The sequence below is a fragment of the Podarcis vaucheri genome, assembly GCF_965113315.1.
Source record: "Podarcis vaucheri genome assembly, chromosome: 2".
Lineage (NCBI taxonomy): Eukaryota > Metazoa > Chordata > Lepidosauria > Squamata > Lacertidae > Podarcis > Podarcis vaucheri.
In genome coordinates, this window is record NC_138760.1 from 127667244 (window position 1) to 127686306 (window position 19063).

Sequence of the window (19063 nt, forward strand, 5' to 3'; positions counted from 1 at the left end):
GACATCTGGTGGGAGGGAGTTCCACAGGGCGGGTGCCACCACTGAGAAGACCCTCTGCCTGGTTCCCTGTAATCTCACTTCTCTCAGTGAGGGAACTGCCAGAATACCCTCAAAGGAGGACCTCGGTATCCAGGCAGAACGATGGGGGTGGAGATGCTATTTCAGGTTTCAGGGCTGAGGCCATTTAGAGCTTTCAAGGTCAGCACCAAGACTTGAATTGTGCTCGGAAACATACTGGGAGCTATTGTAGACCCTAAAGGCGGTGTCAGCGATTCTATGGCTGTGATTCATTGAAGGGTTTAGAGTAGACCTTTTGGGTCTCTGCCAACTCTACAATTCTAAGGTTCTCTTTTGTGGGACAGTGGGGGAATATAGCTACCAGTCCAAGCAGGACATACATCCCATTCCTGCCCCCAAGCACTGGTCTAACACCTTTCCTGATTCAGATGCAACAGAGAGATAAGGCTTGGTGTAACCTGTATATAGATAATAGCTCCAAGAGGCTTCTTCTAGTTGGGGGACAGGATGGAGCCCTGTGAGACACTCCTATGGCACTAACCAGAAAGGTGCCATGACCACTTTTTGGAAATAGCCCCAGAGATAGGAACAGAATCACAGTGCCCTAAAACCCCACCTCCCTGAGACACTCCAGAAGAATACTGGAATCAACTTCTGAGAAATGTCAACAGGGGCAACCAAAGCAGTTTCCGTATCATGACTAGGCCTGAAGCCAAAGTGGAACAGATTCAAAAATTATGCCAAAAATCCGCCTCCATCTGCCGCCATTTTGTGACTGGTGGGCCTCAGTAATTTTCAGCCATCTCAAGTGGACCCTGGGAGTAGAAAGTTTGGGCACCTCTGCTGTGGACTGTTGCATTGGGTCCCTGTAGAACCGAGTTCGGATCTCAGCTCACACATGAAGCTTACTGGGTGGACTTGGGCAATCACTCACTCACTCCCAGCCTAGCCTACAGTACCTCAGAAGGTTGTTCTGCAGAAGAACCACAGAACCACCACTTGCCACTCTCTTCCGGAGCAATGGCAGGATACCGGCATGATAAAATAAAGAGACCTTATAATTTATAATGAACTCAAAAAAATATTTAGATATACTTTCCCCAAAAGACCGGAAGCGTGTCTATTAGGCTTAATAGGAACAGAAATTAAAATAGAAGATCAAAATTTGTTCATGTATGCTACAGCCGCCGCGAGGACCCTTCTGGCCCAAAGATGGAAAGTGCAAGATATACCAACTATACAGGAGTGGCAGGCGAAGTTGACAGAATATGCAGAGCTTGCCAAACTGTCAGGGAGGATCCAGGACCAGGGAGATCAAAGATACCAAAATAACTGGAGTAAATTTAAAGGTAAAGGTAAAGGTACCCCTGCCCGAACGGGCCAGTCTTGACAGACTCTGGGGTTTGTGCGCCCATCTCACTCAAGAGGCTGGGGGCCAGCACTGTCCGGAGACACTTCCGGGTCACGTGGCCAGCGTGACAAAGCTGCATCTGGCGAGCCAGCGCAGCACACGGAACGCCGTTTACCTTCCCGCTGGTAAGCGGTACCTATTTATCTACTTGCACCCGGGGGTGCTTTCGAACTGCTAGGTTGGCAGGTGCTGGGACCGAGCAGCGGGAGCGCACCCCGCCGCGGGGATTCGAACCGCCGACCTTTCGATCGGCAAGCCCTAGGCGCTGAGGCTTTTACCCACAGCGCCACCCGCATCCCCCAGAGTAAATTTATTGAATATTTAAAGAAGAATTGTAAAGAGGTCAAGACACTAGCAGGATTGACATAATACCTCCAATGTATAATAGTACTAATTTGAGAATGATTTGTGTGATGGAAAGAGGATAAATATACCAGCTGTGGGGAGGGAGGGGGGTCGTGACTCGGCAGAGTCAAAGGGAATGTATGGTGTTATTACAATTTGTTGGAAAAGAATATGTAAGGAAATCAATAAAAATTCACTTGGGAAGATAAAATAAAGAGACCTTGTCATTTTGAGTCACCAGGCCCTAAGGTGACTCCCTGACTTCTCCAGTTAGAGGATCTTGGAAGAAGCGCTTGGATGTGCTGGGCACGAGGCCTTGGAGATGCTACCAGTCAAAGCAGGCAATACTGGCTTAGATATTGGGTGGTTTGGGGCAATTACCAAGGGATCCTCTGGTCCCATACCTGGCAACTTCACTTTGCTGATGTGGGCACTGCTGAGACTACCACAAGCACCAGACTGGACTGGACACCTTCATCTGCCCCAGCTGCAACAAAACATGTCTCTTCTGCATCGAGCTCTACAGCCACAGCAGGCACTGCAGCCTTCTGGCAGCTTGACCTCATCCCAAAAGGTGCACTCCTCCATTGTTTCCTGAGACAGACGGATGCCAGCATTGTGGCTTTGGAAATCCAATGCCCTTGTTCATTCCCTTACTGAAGGGCTGGATAACCTCCAGTCTACAATTTGTATATTTTGTATTTTATCTGTACCGTTTCGAAACGCCTCAAAACTGTGAACTGATTTGTAAAATACTTCAACTGATTATTATCTTTATTTATTAAATACACAACCAACAACAACAACACAATAACCACCACCCCTGATACATTTAAAAGGCCATAGATTGTTTAATCAGCCACAGGACTGGGTGAACAGGAATGTTTTTGCTTGGCGCCTAAGGATATTTAACGAAGGTGCCAGGCAGGCCTCCTCGGGGAGAGCATTCCACAACAGGAAACCACTGGAGAAAAGGCCTACTCTCGTGATGCCACTATCCAGACCTCTAGTGGAGAGGGCATATGAAAAAGGGCCTCAGACAATGACCATAGGGTTCAGGCTGGTTCATAGACGGAGAAGTGGTCCTTGGAGTTATTACGACCCTGAGCCATTTAAGGCTCCGTAAGTCATAACCAGCACTCTGAATTGGCGCATTGGCCTATTTATTTTGAATGTTTGTATGCGATGCCAATAAAGGTTTGATGATGATGATGACGACGACTTTGAATTGAGCCTCAGATGATTGCAGGGTCTGGTTTGGCTTATACAGAGATTGCTTTGTAGAAACGCTGTCATTTGACGTGGAGTATCTTCCATCAGTTTCAGTGGGTGGCCCAGCTGTGCCCCAATCTGGACAGGGATACCCTAACACCTTTAGTCTAGGCTCTGGCAACCTCTAGGTTAGATTACCGCAGTGTGTTATAGATGGGGCTGCCTCTGAAAATGGTTCGGAAACTTGAACTGCTGCAGAATTGAGCGGCCAGGTTGCTCACCGGGGCAAGACAGTTTGAGCATATAATGTCAATCCTGGCCCGATTGCATTGGCTGCCAGTTAGTTTCTTGGCCCAATTCAAAGTGCTGGTTATGACTTATAAAGCCTTAAATGGGCCAGGACCGTAATACCCCAAGGACCACTTCTCCCTGTATGAACCAGCCTGAACCCTGCAATCATTGTCTGAGGCCCTTCCCCACAAGAGGTCTGGAGGGTGGCAACATGAGAACAGGCCTTTTCAACAGTGGCTCCTCGTTTGTGGGATGCTATCCCTAGAGAGGCTTTGTAGAAATTACTTTGTTTTTACAAGTTTGTAACATAATACTACTGCTATTGCTGATAAATGGATTTATATCTCAGGCCATTCCATCAGGCTTCTCAGATTCTACAATGGATCCAGTCTTCCAATCTGTATTTATCTCCAAATGGCCCTTAGGAGTCTGCCAAGGCCAGGTCCCATCCCCCACCAACTCAACTCCAATCTGAAATAGGAGTTAAACTGTGACAGAATCGCATTCCATACTCTGATCATTTCTCTAGCTCCCCTTCTGAGTGAATTCTTTGCAGAGCAGTCTCTTATTACTGAAGCATTTTGTACACTCCCAAGAATTTATGGTTTCTCTCCTGCGTGGATTTTTTTATGAGAAACGAGACTTATCTTCCGTGTGAAGCTCTTTCCACATACCAAACACTTAAATGGTTTCTCCCCAGTGTGAATTCTCTGATGAGCAGCAAGCGATTCCTTCCGACAAAAGTTCTTCCCACAGTCCATGCATTTATGTGGTTTCTCACCTGTGTGAATTCTTTGATGAGCAGTGAGCTGTGTCTTCTGACAGAAACTCTTTCCACACTCCAAGCATTTATATGGTTTCTTTCCTGTGTGGATTCTCTGATGATTAACAAGGGCAGAACTGTGGCGAAAGCTTTTTCCACACTCCACGCATTTATGTGGCTTCTCCCCTGTGTGGATCCTTTGATGAATACTGAGGCCTCTGTTTCTCTTAAAGGCCATTCCACACTCCAAACATTTAAATGGTTTCTCCCATGTATGAATTATTTGATGAGTGGTGAGGTTTGTGCCTGTACTAAAGGTCTTTCCACATTCTAAGCACTTAAAGGGTTTCTCCCCCGTGTGAATTCTTCGATGATTACTGAGATTTATCTTCTGACAGAAGCTCTTTCCGCATTCCAAGCATTTAAATGGTTTCTCCCCTGTATGGATTCTTTGATGGGTTACGAGGTCAGAATTTTGACAAAAGATCTTTCCACACTCCAAGCATTTATGCGGTGCATCCTTTCTGTGAATTCTTTCATGATAAGTAAGATGCATTTTCCAATAGAAGCTCTTTCCGCATTCCAAACATTTGTATGGTTTCTCCCCTGTGTGAGTTATTTGATGATGTGTTAGGCTTCTGTTTCTACTAAAGGTCTTTCCACATTCCAGACATTTGTATGGTTTCTCCCCTGTGTGAGTTCTCTGATGAGTGGTGAGATGTGTCCTTCGATAGAAGCTCTTTCCACATTCTGAACATTTATATGGTTTCTCCCCTGTGTGAGTTCTGTGGTGGGAAGCAAGATTTGTCTTCTGAGAGAAGCTCTTTCCACACTCTGAGCATTTAAATGGTTTCTCCCCTGTATGGATCCTTTGATGGGTAACAAGGAGAGAATTCTGAGAAAAGTTCTTTCCACACTCCAAGCATTTATGCGGTGTTTTCCTTGTGTGGATCCTTTGATGATAAGTGAGATGGATCTTCCAACAAAAGCTCTTTCCACATTGCAAGCATTTAAATGGCTTCTCCCCTGTGTGAATTCTTTGATGTGCAGTGAGATGTGTCTTCCGGAAGAAGCGCTTTTCACATTCCAAACATTGGTATGGTTTCTCCCCTAGGTGAATTCTGTGATGGTTAGTGAGATTCCTCTTCTGAGAGAAGCTCTTTCCACATTCCAAGCATTTGTATGTTTCCCCCCCTGCGTGAATTATTAGATGAGTAGTGAAGCTTCCGCTTCTGTTAAAGGTCTTTCCACATTCCAAGCACCTATACAGCTTCTCTCCTGTGTGAATTCTCTGATGAGCAGTGAGATGTGTCCTCCGACGGAAGGCCTTTCCACACTCCAAACAATTAAATGGTTTTTCTCCAGTGTGAATTCTGTGGTGTGCTGTCAGATTTCTCTTCTGAGAGAAGTTCTTTCCACACTCCAAGCATTTATGAGGTTTCTCCCCTGTGTGGACCCTTTGATGAATACCAAGGCTTGTGCTTGTATTCAAGCCCTTTACGCATTCTAAGCTTTTGTGTGGTTTCTCCCCTGTGTGGATTTTGTAGTGAGTTTTAAGTTTAGATTTAGAATGGAAACTTCTCCAACATACAAAACATGTAATTGTTTCTCTTCTGTTTTGCGTTTTTTCTTGGACTGGGATTTCATTGGAGTCTGTGCCCTGAGAAGCAAGGGAATGATTCCTCCTCTTCTGTCCTTCTGTTTTCCTTCTCTGCTTCTCCCTCTTCATACATGTGTCTCTTTCTGCAAACACCCCAGGTAGTTCTCCCTGATTCTCAGTTTTCCATTCATAGCCTACTGCAAAGAAGAAACAGAACTCTTAAGACAACGGAACCTCAAATCTTGACAACCACACACAATTCTTTTGATAATGGAAGAATGCAAAAATGGAAAAGTCTTAGCTGGGAGGTAAATCTTCCCATCTGTTTATCTGCCTCTGTTTATACCTTGACTGACACCCAGTGTCCTATGCATTATTGGATTAGATCCAAAAGACCCAAATTCAGATCCCAGCTGAGACATGAAGTTCACTGAATTGTACAGTCATACCTCAGGTTACAGACGCTTCGGGTTGTGCGATTTCGGGTTGCGCACCGCGCCGAACCCAGAAGTACCAGAGTGGGTTATTTCCGGGTTTTGGCACTTGCGCATGCGCAGAAGCGCTAAATCGCGCTTTGCACATGCGCAGAAGCGCCGAATCGTGACGCGTGGGTTGCGAACGTGCCTCCCGCACAAAGAAGAACCCGAGTGTCTACTGTACTCAGCGATCATCCTCTCTAAGTAGCTCCACTCAAACCACCAAACAACCCCATGCACTCTATTCTGAACCCCTTGGAGCAATGTTGGGATAGAAGTGTGATAAAAATGAGGAGAGGCCCTGTGATTCAGAGCAATGCATTCAGAAGTACCCACAACCTGCATTCCCACCCTGCCTTCAGAGGGTGTGTAACCCCGTCAAGAGCAGCCTGTCTCCCACCCATCCGGTCTAGGGAACCTCTCCCAGTAACAGTGCCTCAGTCTTATCTGGATTGAGCTCCATCTTATTGGTTCTCATCCAGTTCATTAGTGAGGCAAGACAATGGCCCAGCACAAGACGTCCACTGCCTCATCTGCAGGTATAAAGGGGAAGTAGGACTGTGTGTCAAGGGTGTCCACATTGTGGACAATGTACTCCGAAACCCCTGATAAGCACACTCAGAGGTTTCATGTGGGTGTTAAGCAGCATGGGGGATAACCCCACAAGGAAGACTCCAGGGGACCAAAGATCAGTCCCCTAGATCAGTGTTCCCCAACCTTGGGCCTCCAGCTGTTTTTGGACTACAACTCCCATCATCCCTTGCTAGCAAGACCAGTGGTCAAGGATGATGGGAATTGTAGTCCAAAAACAGCTGGAGGCCCAAGGTTGGGGAACACTGCCCTAGATCACCCTCTAGAAATGACTATCCAAGTAGACCTGGAATCACTGCAAAGCTGAGCAACCCACTGTGACCACCACTCTAGAAGGATACCATGGTTGATGGTATCTGAGGCTGCTGAGAGATGGAGGAGAATTAATGAGGAAACATTCCCCCTGTCTCTCTCCAGACGTAAATCACCACACAGGGCAACCAAAGCTGGGCCATAGCTGGGTCTAAACCCTGACTGAAGTTATTTAAGTTGCTTATATAATAAATCATATAATAATAAACTAAACAAACTGGGAGCCTTACTGAGAGAGACTACCATCCCACAGTTCTCCTCCATGACTTCATTATGCAACGCCCTCTGGTCAGGATCCAGCAGAGCCCATTCCTCCTCTGTGAAATACACCGCCACCTCCTCAAAGGACACGGGACCCTGAAGAAGAAGAAGAAGAAGAAGAAGAAGAAGAAGAAGAAGAAGAGTAGTAGTAGTAGTAGTTAGGACTTGATATCCCGCCTTTCACTCCCCTTAAGGAGTCTCAAAGCTGCTCACAATCTCCTTTCCCTTCCTCCCTGACAACAAACACTCTGTGAGGCGAGTGGGGCTGAGAGACTTCAGAGAAGTGTGACTGGCCCAAGGTCACCCAGCAGCTGCATGTGGAGGAGCGGGGAAGCGAACCTGGTTCACCAGATTATGAGTCCCCCGCTCCTAGCCACTACACCACGCTGGCTCTCCTCTCTGAAAGAAAAGGAAACGGTTGCCTCTTTATAGAGAACGTAAAAGATTATTGACCACCAAACTCCAGAAGACTCCTGAGGATTCTCCTGCAGAGCAACGAGGTGATCGGTTTGTTGAGGTCCAGGGAAATGAGCAGAAGGCAGAGGTGCCCAAGCGGCACGTAGCTTCTGTTCCCCTAGAGATGAGTTCCCTTACCTGATCTGGGTTCACAACAGCCGTTTCCCATCCGTTGCCAAGTGGAGATGGCCAAGCAGGTCTTGCCAGCGCCATTTCATCACCTGCGAGAGATGAAGTTGGTAGGAAGCCAGTAGTTTGCCTCCCATATTAAGCAATGCATATCCAAGTACAGTGGTGCCTCGCAAGACGAAAAGAATCCGTTCTGTGATTCTCTTCGTCTAGCAGTTTTTTTGTCTTGCGAAGCAAGCCCATTGACGGATTAGCGCTATTAGCGGCTTTTAGTGGCTTATCAGCTTATCGGATCAGCTGATAAGCGGCTTAGGAAAAGGGGGGGGGAAGGAAAAAAACCCCGCAGGAACTCGCAAGACATTGTCGTCTTGCGAAGCAAGCCCATAGGAGATTCGTTTTGCAAAGCACCTCCAAAACAGAAAACTCTTTCGTCTAGCGAGTTTTCCGTCTTGCGAGGCATTCATCTTGCGGGGCACCACTGTACATGTTGGAATGACAAAACGTTTCAACCACTGTGCATATTTTGGATGTTAAGAGTGTAAGAAAGGGCTCTTGTTAAGAACGTAAGGAGAGCCTGCTGGATCAGGCCAATAGCCCATCTAGTCCAGCATCCTGTTCTTACAGTGGCCAACCAGATGCCTGTGAGAAACCCCCAAGCAGTATCTGAGCACAAGATCAGCTCTTCCCTCCTTTGGCTTCCAGCAACAAGTGTTGAGAAGCATACGGCCTCTGACATGAAGACAGAGCATAGCCAACATGGCTAGCAGCCATGAGAGCCTAGTCATCCATGAATTTGTCTTATTTTCTTTGAAGGTGACCCGGAAACTACAATTAATCCAGAATGCGGCTGCTAGACTGGTGACTGGGAGCGGCTGCCGAGACCATATAACATCAGTCCTGAAAGACCTCCCAGTATGTTTCCGGGCACAATTCAAAGTGTTGATGCTGACCTTTCAAGCCCTAAATGGCCTCGGTCCTGTATACCTGAAGGAGCGTCTCCACCCCCATCGTTCTGCCCGGACACTGAGGTCCAGAGCTGAGGGCCTTCTGGCGGTTCCCTCCCTGCAAGTAGTTACAGGGAACCAGGCAGAGGGCCTTCTCGGTGGTGGTGCCCGCCCTGTAGAACGCCCTCCCATCAGATGTCAAGGAAAGAAACATCTGAAGGCAGCCCTGTTTAGGGAAATTTTTAAATGTTTGATGTTTTATTGTTTTTAAATATTCTGCTGGGAGCCGCTCAGAGTGGCTGGGGAAACCCAGCCAGATGGGCGGGGTATAAATAATAAATTATTATTATTATATCCCAAGTCAGTGGCCCTCACTGATGCAGTCTATCATTTAACTATATGCTGCGTGTTGAAGTACTTTTAAATAACCTTTACTGAATATTCCAACATTCTGTTTTATTGAATATCTGTAGGTTCTAGTGTTACGAGAGAAAAACCTGTCTCTTTCCGTTTTCTCCATGCCACATTGTATATTTCAGTTGTGTGCAAATACTTGTGTTCCCAACTTGAGTGCTTGGCCAGAAATCCAAGGACTGAATTAAGTTCTCAAGTAATTAAAATACATCTATCTTTTGAAGTTTGAAAAATGCTGGAGACAACAGTCTTCCCATGATTAAACAACGCTGGGGGAAAGTGTTGCCCCCTCAAAGATTTAAGGGAGTACAAAAGGATCCCATGAATTTCTTACATAATCAATATAGATAGATCAATTTAATAATATTTACCCAATGAGATGGGATGTCCACCACTCTCCTGATTGTTACCACTTTGCAGGGGACTTTCTCTTATGTCAGTGGTCGCTTCTGCAGACAAACTCCTTATCTGAAATAAAAGAGGTTGAAATTCAAAGTAACACTAAGGTGTTTGTAGTAGATAGGTAGCCGTGTTGGTCTGCCATAGTCAAAATAAAAAAATTCTTTCCAGTAGCACCTTAAAGACCAACTAAGTTAGTTCTTGGTATGAGCTTTCGTGTGCATGCACACTTCTTCAGATACACTGAAACAGAAGTAGCCAGATCCCTCTATATAAGGTGTTTGTTCCATCAGCACAAACATTTCTGCTTGCCTGATGGAATGATCTCCCCTTTAGAGACAAGACAAACGTTTAATAGTAAACAAAGGGTTGGGGCCAAGAATTCATTTCATCAGATATTAGGGGGGAAAGGGGTGTAGTTTTGTATTAACCAGAAATTGGAACCTAAGCAAAGATTAAAGGATGAGGGTGGGGGAGAATAATAGCAGTGGAAATTAATTGGGAAGGGGAACGTTTCTTAATCGTAGGAATATATGCACCCAATGAAAGAAAATTGGATTTTTAAAAAAACAACTTAGAGGAATTTATGTTTGAACAATACAATGGCAAAATAATATTAATGGGAGATCTAAATGGAGTAACATTGTTAAGTGTTTGACAGGACAATACGTAAAACCGAAACAAAGGAAGCGAAATTATCCAATTCCTTTTCTGATATGGTCATAAACATAAATCTACTAGATCTATGGAGACTTAAACATCTGATGGAACGCCAATTTACTTATTATTCCTTTGTGAAAAATTCCGCAAGCAGAACAGATTCCGTATGGGCATCTAAAGAATTAGGGCCAAGGGTAAAAAAAAAAAAGTAGAGATATTACCAAGGATATTAGCAATCTGGCCCAGTGAGGATTTCAAAGACAGGAAAGGTCTTGGCGAGTTTGGGACATTCCTTTGTGAGTGATATCCAGGAAAAGTGTGGCAAATACACAGGGCTTTAAAATCCTGCCCCCGATTCTGAGCCCTTTGGAAATGCCAGGATGAAACTCTCTCTCACCTGCTGCTTCCTGTCCTCTGCCCGGCTCAGAAGGAAACCTTCGGCCAGGGCCACCGCTTGGGAAGTGGTCTCTGCACCACATTCCCTCACCCAGCTCTCCATCTCCAGAGGGAGGACAGCCAAGAGCTGCTTCAGGATCACTAGGTCCAGGATCTGAGTCTTGGTGTGACCCTCTGGCTTCAGCCACTGACGGCAGAGATGGCGGAGTCGGCTGCAAACTTCATGGGGGCCCTTTTTGGCGAAATATACAGCTACATCCTCAAAAGACTTTCGACCCTGAAAGGCAGGGAGGTAGTTGCTTTTTTAGGCAGCTCATAATGATTTTGTTTTACTAGAATACAAAAGACTACACAAGGAAAATTTTGAGTTGCACTCTTAAGTGGCCTCCGCAGCCCCTCCAGTAGGCAGCTTTGACAGATGCAAAGAAAATGAGATTCATTTGTTCAGATCCAAGAAGGTGAGCAGTCGACAGAGCCTTCGTGTGCCCCCTCCTTGAGAGATCCGGAAAGTGGCAACACGAGAACAAGGCCTTCTCCGTAGTGGCTCCCTGTCTGTGGAATGCTCTCCCAGGGAAGTTCGCCTGGCGCCTTCATTATACACCTTTAGGTGCCAGGCAGAAAAGTTCCTTTTTAACTAGGCCTTTGGTTGATCCGATTTACATCCTATGCCCTTTTAAAATGTGTTTTTTTTTTGGGGGGGGGCTATTGGGTTGCTTTTATTTTTAGTAGGTTTTTTTATTTTATATCTTGATTTTATTTTGCGAACCACCCTGAGACCCTTGGGTATAGGGAGGTATAAAATAAATAACAACAACAACAACAATAATAATAATAGGATGACACCCAGCCTCTCTTTTCCTCAATGAACCTTCTTCCCCCTTACCTGATCTGGTTCCACAGCTCCTGCTTCCCCTTCACCACAAAGAGGAGACAGCCAAGAAGCTCTTGCCGGTTTCATTTCATCACCTGCGAGAGGCAAAATGGTGGGAAGCCAATAGCAACTGCTTGTCCAACAGAAGGACACATCTCCAAGTACAAGTTGACATTAGAAAATGGTGCATCTGTCTTAGACATTCTGAATGCTCCTAACCAGATACAGGTTGAGTGGCGCATGTTTTACGTACATGCTGACATTACAAAAATGTAATCTCCTTCATCGCACTAAGTCGTACCTTGGTTCCTGAACGGCTTAGCTGCTGAACAAATCAGCTCCCGAATGCCGCAAACCCGGAAGGAAGTGTTTGCAAACGTTTTTCGGAAGCCAAACGTCCAACACAGCTTCTGCTTGAGTGCAGGTCCTGCAGCCAATCAGAAGTCACGCCTTGGTTTTTGAACGGTTTCAGGAATCAAACGGACTCCCAGCACAGATTAAGTTCGAGAACCAAGGTACCACTGTATTTGGGATGCTTCTAAACATTGTGCGCTTCATTTGTGGGAAACTGCAATTCTCCCTATTTGGGTTCTCAGCCAGAAACCCAAGCACTCGTGTAAGTGCTCAAGTATTGAAAATAGATTCATTTTTTAACTGTGGATAAGGCTGGGTTAAACCACAGAGCCTAGGGCTTGCCGATCAGAAGGTCGGTGGTTCAAATCCCCGCGATGGGGTGAGCTCCCGTCGTTCGGTCCCAGCGCCTGCCAACCTAGCAGTTCAAAAGCACGTCAAAGTGCAAGTAGATAAATAGGTACCGCTCTGGCAGGAAGGTAAATGGCGCTTCCATGTGCTGCTCTGGTTCGCCAGAAGCAGCTTAGTCATGCTGGCCACATGACCCTAAAGCTGTACACCGGATCCCTTGGCTAATAAAGTGAGATGAGCGCCGCAACCCCAAAGTCGGCCACGACTGGACCTAATGGTCAGGGGTCCCTTTACCTTTAGGCTACGGAAAGGGGGCCTCCCTCTGAATGGTTCACGAGAACATAAAAGCGTCCCGTGGGAGATGCAGTTAATTCTTACTGAGTGAGGCTGCAGCTCCCCAGCTCCCCTGAATGTTCCTCCTTCGCAGGAAACACTGCTTGGCGTCTGACAAAGCTCTCTCTGCTGCAGGGAGGTCAGTGGTTGGTTCGGCAAACACACCTTTTACCTGAAACGATGAGGAGATTGAAGTCAGTCAATGAGGTGAAGGATTAGAAAAGGCACAACAGAGAAAAAAGGCCTTGGGGAATCTGGGGCATGGTGCTGTGAATTATTTCTATTTTTTAAAAAAAGGTTTAATTACAGGCTGTTTTAAGATTTCCCCCCTTCCAATTTTGACCCCGCTGAAATTATTAGGATGAAACTCTCTCTCACCTGCGGCTCTTCCTGCTTCTTTTCCTCTGCTTGACTCAGGAGGAAACCTTCGGCCAGGGCCACCGCCTGGGAACTGGTCTCCGCTCCGTATTCCCTCACCCAGTTCTCCGTCTCCGGGGGGAGGACAGCCAGGAATTGCTCCAGGACCACCAGATCCAACAGCTCATTCTTCGTGTGTTGCTCTGGCTTCAGCCATTCGCAGCAAAGACGGTGGAGTCGGCTGCAAATCTCTCGGGGCCCCTTGGCTTCTGTGTGGTTGAAATGCCCAACGGGGAGCTGTAAATATGAGCTGAGGGTGTCCTCCTCTTCCAGAATCTTCTGCATTGTTCTTTCCCAGAAGTCCCCACTGCTCCCAACCTGGATTGTCTATGGGCCTCTACCGTCTTCAAGAACGACAGAGTCTTCCTCTTCCATCTTGTTTCATCTGTGTTCCAAGGAAGACTCTCCAATTGACCCCAAGGGACTCTTCCCACTTCTGCCCTAGCTGAAGGTGCTACCAAGTCCTGAAAAATCAAGCCATTCCCAGATGATTTTATTATCACACCGTCAGGACAGAAAGATTTTCCCTGAGAAACCAGACTGCTTTAAGACACTTGGGGACCTTGCATTTTCTTTCATTGCAATTTGAATTCTACAGAAATTTATTGACTTTCAGTACAGTAATACAATACACTTAAAAAAGGAATGAAAAGAAGCAATTGATATACAAATTAAAACCATTCAGCACCCAGAGCTGCTCACTGCAGTGGTTGCAGCAGACAGAAAAAAGCATTAAGTGGGGTCCACCAAGACCCTCGGTGATTTTCAAGTGTTCCATGCGGGAAAAAGTTTGAGAACCACAGCTATGATTGATTTTGATTCCCAAACCTCCAAACCTTCTCCCTGTTTACTAGATTGCTTTTTTTATTTATTGAGTGGGAAAACATTTAGGATAAATAAGGCTTACTATATTAATTTCAGAATCAGAGCCTATAGGAAATTTAACTGGCTGTAGCTGCAGTATGGGTTTCATAAATTTGTTTCAGGGTTGCTGTATATTAATAAGTAAATTACTAATTAAAAGCACACCAGCAATGGGGGAAAAGAGAACCAGGGCATTGAAACATCACCAATTCCCCATTTATTTCAGACAGTTGCATTTTATACTATAAAGGCATATAAGAACAAAATTGTATGGGCTCCACCCTCCCCTGTCCAGCACCAGGCTAGCCCTCAACAAGGAGCTTTTTCTGCTCTTTCTCTTTTCCCCTCTGTCCAGACTCAGTCCACATACCCGTCTGCTTAGCAACAGAGAACGAGGCACGCTTAGCAACCTTGCTTCCTGCAGAAGCCTTAGACAGCTGCCTCTGCCTTTGCAAATGTCTGATTGGCATACTGGGTTGTTGTTTTTAATAAAAAATATTTAAAGAAAGCTAAAAGCCCATCCCCACCACCCTGCCCAGTACGTGTGAACCCCATGTCTGCAGCCCTGTGTCTCCCTATGGGTTTAACGAAATGGGGATAAAGCCCCATTAACCCGCCCATCCTCTCCATCGCAGAATCGTGGCATTGTAGAGTCGGAAGGGACCCCGGGGTCATCTAGCCCAACCCCCTGAAATGCAAGGCAGGAATCTCAGCTCGAACACCCACGACAGATGGGCTGAGCTCTTGGCCCCCTCCCCACCGCTTCCCAGGGGGTCTTCTAAGCCCCCTCTTCCCGGTCCCACCTTGCAGCCCCTCCTGTGCACCTTCCTCCCCTGGGGATCGCCTTCCCCCCAAATGCACAAAGCCGGTGGGGGGCTCACCGGAGCTCAGAAGGGGCCGCCGAGGCAGCGATCGCGCGAAAGAACCAGCCGCTCGCTTCTGCTCCGAAGGAATCGCATCAAGGGGAGAGCTTGGGGGAGGAGGGGACTTACCGTAGCTCTGGAGGACTCGCCCCCCCCCCACGCACACATTCCTTTCCTCTCTAGGAAGCGGGTCGCGTTCGCTTTAACCCTTCGAAGCCCAGGCTGCCAGGGTCAACGCCCCCACAAGTCACTCAAAAAGAGGAGGCTAATAGGGAGGAATTAGGAGGTTGGTTGGTCGGGAAGGGGCTGGTTTTCAAGCTTTTTCTTTCCTTCCCCCCTCCCCTCAAGAAGCAGGGCTTCTGATCTCTCTCTTTTTTCGTGTGTGTGTGTGTGTGTGTGTGTGTCTTGGACTCACAGTTTCAGAGGACTCCAACGTAGACTTGGGATAAGAGGTGACAGCAGCCCTCCACCCACTTGCTTTGGAGGCTAGATGATGATGATTTATTGCATATGGTAACCCAGTGCATCTGTCACTCTTAGCTCATAACATGCAGATGTAGGGGATGTGCTCCCATCAGATGTCAAAGAAATAAAAAAACTATCTGACTTTTAGAAGAAATCGGAAGGCAGCCCTGTTTAGGGAAGTTTTTAATGTTTGATGTTTTATTGTGTTTTTAATACTCTGCTAGGTGCCGCCCAGAGTGGCCGGTGAAACCCGGCCAGATGGGCACAGTATAAATAATAAATTATTATTATTATAACAATAAGAGAGTCAGCCAGTGTTGTTGGAGTGTCAGATTAGGACACAGGAGACCAGAGTTCAAATCTCCACCCAGTCAATACGCTCACTGGATGACCTTGCCCCACTCATTGCCACATTGCCAGTGTGGTGTAGTGGTTAAGAGCGGTAGAATCGTAATCTGGTGAACCGGGTTTGCGTCCCCGCTCCTCCACATGCAGCTGCTGGGTGACCTTGGGCCAGTCACACTTCTTTGAAGTCTCTCAGCCCCACTCACCTCACAGAGTGTTTGTTGTGGGGGAGGAAGGGAAAGGCGTAGCGTGGGTTGTCAGCACCCGGGGCAAGGCAAGTAATTTGCGCCCCCTAACCCGGGGCAAGGCAAGTAATTTGTGCCCCCCTAACCCCTAACCTGCCACCGCTGCCAGCTTCTTCTTGCTGCTGCCTGGGCTGGTCTGGTCTGGTTCTCTCCCGCGCTCAGCGCTGCGCTGGGCGGCCGCTGCACTGTTCCTCCCCCAGATAGTCCCTCCCTCTCTCTCCGCACTGCACGCCTGGCACCCACCCCCTCCACAGTGGGCGGCAACCCAGCGGCTCGGATCAGATTCGCACAGCCAGCACTGCAATGAGAGAGAGTGAGTGAGCCAGGTAGGGGCAGAGAGCTGAAAGTGCGACCGCCCCCCCCCATGTTGCACCCGGTGTGGCTGGCCCCCCCCTGCACCCCCCATGCTACGCCACTGGCACTATTACTTCCCTTGATCTAGATGCTATACTCCTATTGATGCAGCCCGGAATTGCAGAATTAGCTGCGATGCCTGCATTTCGAGGGTGTGCCTGCGTGTGGACTAGATGATCCCTGGGGGTCCCTTCCAAACCCTACAACTCAGAATCACAGGCAATGAATCATCTGGCCCCCAACTCCCTGGCAACGCAAGACCTTGGGGGCATTTAATGAGGCGAGAACCCGCCTCCGCCGCCGGCTCCCCACGAGAAGCGGCCGCCCGTTGAATTCTGCAGGCGGCTCCCCCTCCCTGCCCGGAGAAAACCCTGCGAGGAGACCCGGAAGTGATCAGCAGCAGGCGCGAGTCGAGAAATAGCAGAGGCCATAGAGTGCCCAAGCGGCGGTTGGCCGTTGGGCGACCCCTAGCAACGCCTCACTTGCCCTTAGCAACGCCGCGCGGCCGTTGGGCGCCTCTAGCAACGCCGCGCGTACCCTTAGCAACGCCGCTAGGCCGTCCCTAGCAACGTCTCACGTGCCCTTAGCAACGCTGCCCGGCCGTTGGGCGCCTCCTAGCAACGCCTCACGAGCCCGTAGCAACGCCGCCCGGCCGCCTTTTCCTTCGCTGGCTTTCGCCATGCCGGCGCTTCTGCCTCAGCCGCTGCCTTTGCCTCGTTCGTCCTCACGGCGCGGCGCTGCCTTGCATTTCCTGCGACCGCTCTCCGGCTGCTTCGAGGCCCCTTGCGGGTGTCTCCCTTCCCCCCGCCCCGCCATTACGTTTATATACCACCTTTGCTTCCGAAGAGTTCAAGGTGCTGCGCATGGTTCTCCACATCCCCCAGTGGCGTAGCGTGGGGGGTGCAGGGGGGGGGCCGGCCGCACCGGGCGCAACATCTGGGGGTTAGGGTTAGGGGGCGCAAATCCACGGGTTAGGGGGCGCAAATTACTTGCCTTGCCCCGGGTGCTGACAACCCACGCTACGCCACTGACGTCCCCAGTTCGCCCTCACAACCACCCTGTGAGGTAGGCTGGGCTGAGAGACGTTGGCTGTCCAAGGTAGCTTCATGGGGATACGAACCCTGCTCCCAGGTCCAGGGGTGCCAACGTAAATAATTGGGGGGGGGCAGGTAAGCCCCACCCTGCATAATCGACCACGTAAGATTGTTTTGCAAAATAATTTCATTTGAATAGAAAAAAGTTGCTTAGCAAAAAGGGAAGAAGAAATAACTTATAGCAGTATCTTACGTAAATAATTTACTAGGGTCTTAACAGCCAAGAACAAATTATTTAATCGTTGATTTAAATTTTTTTTTTAAAAAAATTAATTTATCCCATCTTTGATCCTGTGAACATTCCCCCGCCCTGCCTTGAAAGCCACACCTGGATTGGAGTCTGTGCGCCTGAACTCCAATTTTCCTCTTCCTCATCCCTGTTTAGGGAGCTTCATAGAATCTTAGAGTTGGAAGGGACCCCCAGGGTCATCTAGTCTAACCCCCTGCAATGCTGGAATCTCAGCTAAAGCATCCAGGACAGATGGCCATCCAACCTCTGCTTAAAAAACCTCCAAGGAAGGAAAGTTATTCCTGATGTTTAGTCGGAATCTTCTGTCTTGTAACTTGAAGTAGTTTGCAGACCCCTGGGGCAGGGAGATGCCCAGATTACAATACCAGGGTGGGTAAATTAAATCTTGTGTGTGTGTGTGTAAAACATATTCTCTCCCGCACCCTCTCCTTGCCTTTGCACGTTTTCTGCACTTTGAAACCAGAAAACATTCCTTTGCCCTTTCCATTTCCTCTCTTTGCACATTTAATTTCCTGATTCCAAACCCAGCCTCCTATATAAACACACACACACACACAAAAACAAACCAAAAACATACCACCACCACCAATTCAAAATCAAGGACAGGTAACCTGGAAATGGACTTGTTATTCATTTATTATTAATTTATAGCCCACCTTTCCTCAAATGAACTTGAAGTAGCTTCATAGTTCTCCTATTCCCAATTTTATATATTCACAACAACCCTGAAAAAAGCTGACTGACATGAACCTTTCTCCTACCATCTGTGACTGGATTAAAGACTTTCTGATAGATCAGACACAAACAGTGAGGACTGGACATGTAACATCGAATTCCTTAAAAATCAGCACTGGCACACCAGAGATGTGTGCTAAGTCCCTACCTGTATTCATTGTATACGTACGATTGTATATCATCTGATCAGTCTACTGCAATTATTAAGTTTGCAGATGACACCACCATAATGGGTGTAATAACAGGTGGAGACGAATCAGCGTATAGAGGGGAGGTAAAAAAAAATATCTACATGGTGCCTAGGGAACAACTTGCACCTTAATATCAGCAAGACAAAAGAGGTGGTGTTGGACTTTCGGAGGAAGAGAGAACTAGCCCCGCTGTACATTGGGGAGGGCTGTGTGGAGAGAGTCTCTTTCTTTAAATTCCTAGGAGTTTATCTCAGTGAAGATCTTACTTGGAAAATAAATACAACTCAGGTGGTTAAGAAAGCCCAACAGAGACTCCATCTCCTCAGAGTATTGCGGAAGAACGATGTCAGTTAACATCTGATGATCCCCTTCTACCGGTCAACAATAGAAAGTATCCTTTCATACTGCATCAGGGTGTGGTACGCTGGTTTGAGATCAACTGATAGGAAGTGCCTACAGAGGGTGGTGAATACAGCACAAGATATTATGGGCTGTCCCGTGAATCCACTGGATGAAATAGCGGAAGAACGTTGCCTCAGGAGAGTGAGGGAAAATTCTCAGGGATGATTCACACCCTGGCCGGCACTTTCTTGATCTCCTGCCCTCAAGCAGAAGATATAGAAGCATGATTAGTCGCACCAACAGGGTAAAGAACA

General features: G+C 47.6%; 1 protein-coding gene and 1 long non-coding RNA gene across 6 annotated transcripts in view; one reads left to right on the forward strand and one right to left on the reverse strand.

Annotated features, from left to right (window-relative positions):
- Window positions 1-311: 311 nt before the first annotated feature.
- On the reverse strand, window positions 312-15081 carry LOC309527262 (uncharacterized protein). Of its 5 annotated transcripts, XR_014217162.1 has the most exons (10): window positions 14747-15081; window positions 12963-13465; window positions 12630-12756; window positions 11562-11644; window positions 10680-10955; window positions 9595-9691; window positions 7875-7957; window positions 7250-7376; window positions 1995-5837; window positions 313-1072 (listed from the first exon to the last, which is right to left on the reverse strand). XR_014217162.1 is itself a non-coding variant. In XM_082213921.1 (8 exons), the coding sequence occupies exons 1-8, from the start codon at window positions 13284-13286 to the stop codon at window positions 3877-3879; spliced, it is 3078 nt and encodes a 1025-aa protein (XP_082070047.1). In that variant the 5' UTR covers window positions 13287-13634; the 3' UTR covers window positions 1886-3876. The 5 variants fall into 5 exon arrangements, 1 of the variants encoding a protein (XP_082070047.1); XR_014217159.1 differs by lacking the exon at window positions 14747-15081 and having other exon boundaries at window positions 312-1072; window positions 10680-10910; window positions 12963-13634; XR_014217160.1 differs by lacking the exon at window positions 14747-15081 and having other exon boundaries at window positions 312-1072; window positions 1995-5834; window positions 12963-13634.
- A 1595-nt stretch (window positions 15082-16676) lies between these two features.
- LOC309527446 overlaps window positions 16677-19063 on the forward strand; it is a 74240-nt gene continuing 71853 nt past the window's right edge. The window contains exons 1-2 of the long non-coding RNA XR_014217224.1: window positions 16677-17020; window positions 17178-17235. This is a non-coding gene — a long non-coding RNA (uncharacterized lncRNA). The remainder of the gene's footprint in view (window positions 17021-17177; window positions 17236-19063) is intronic.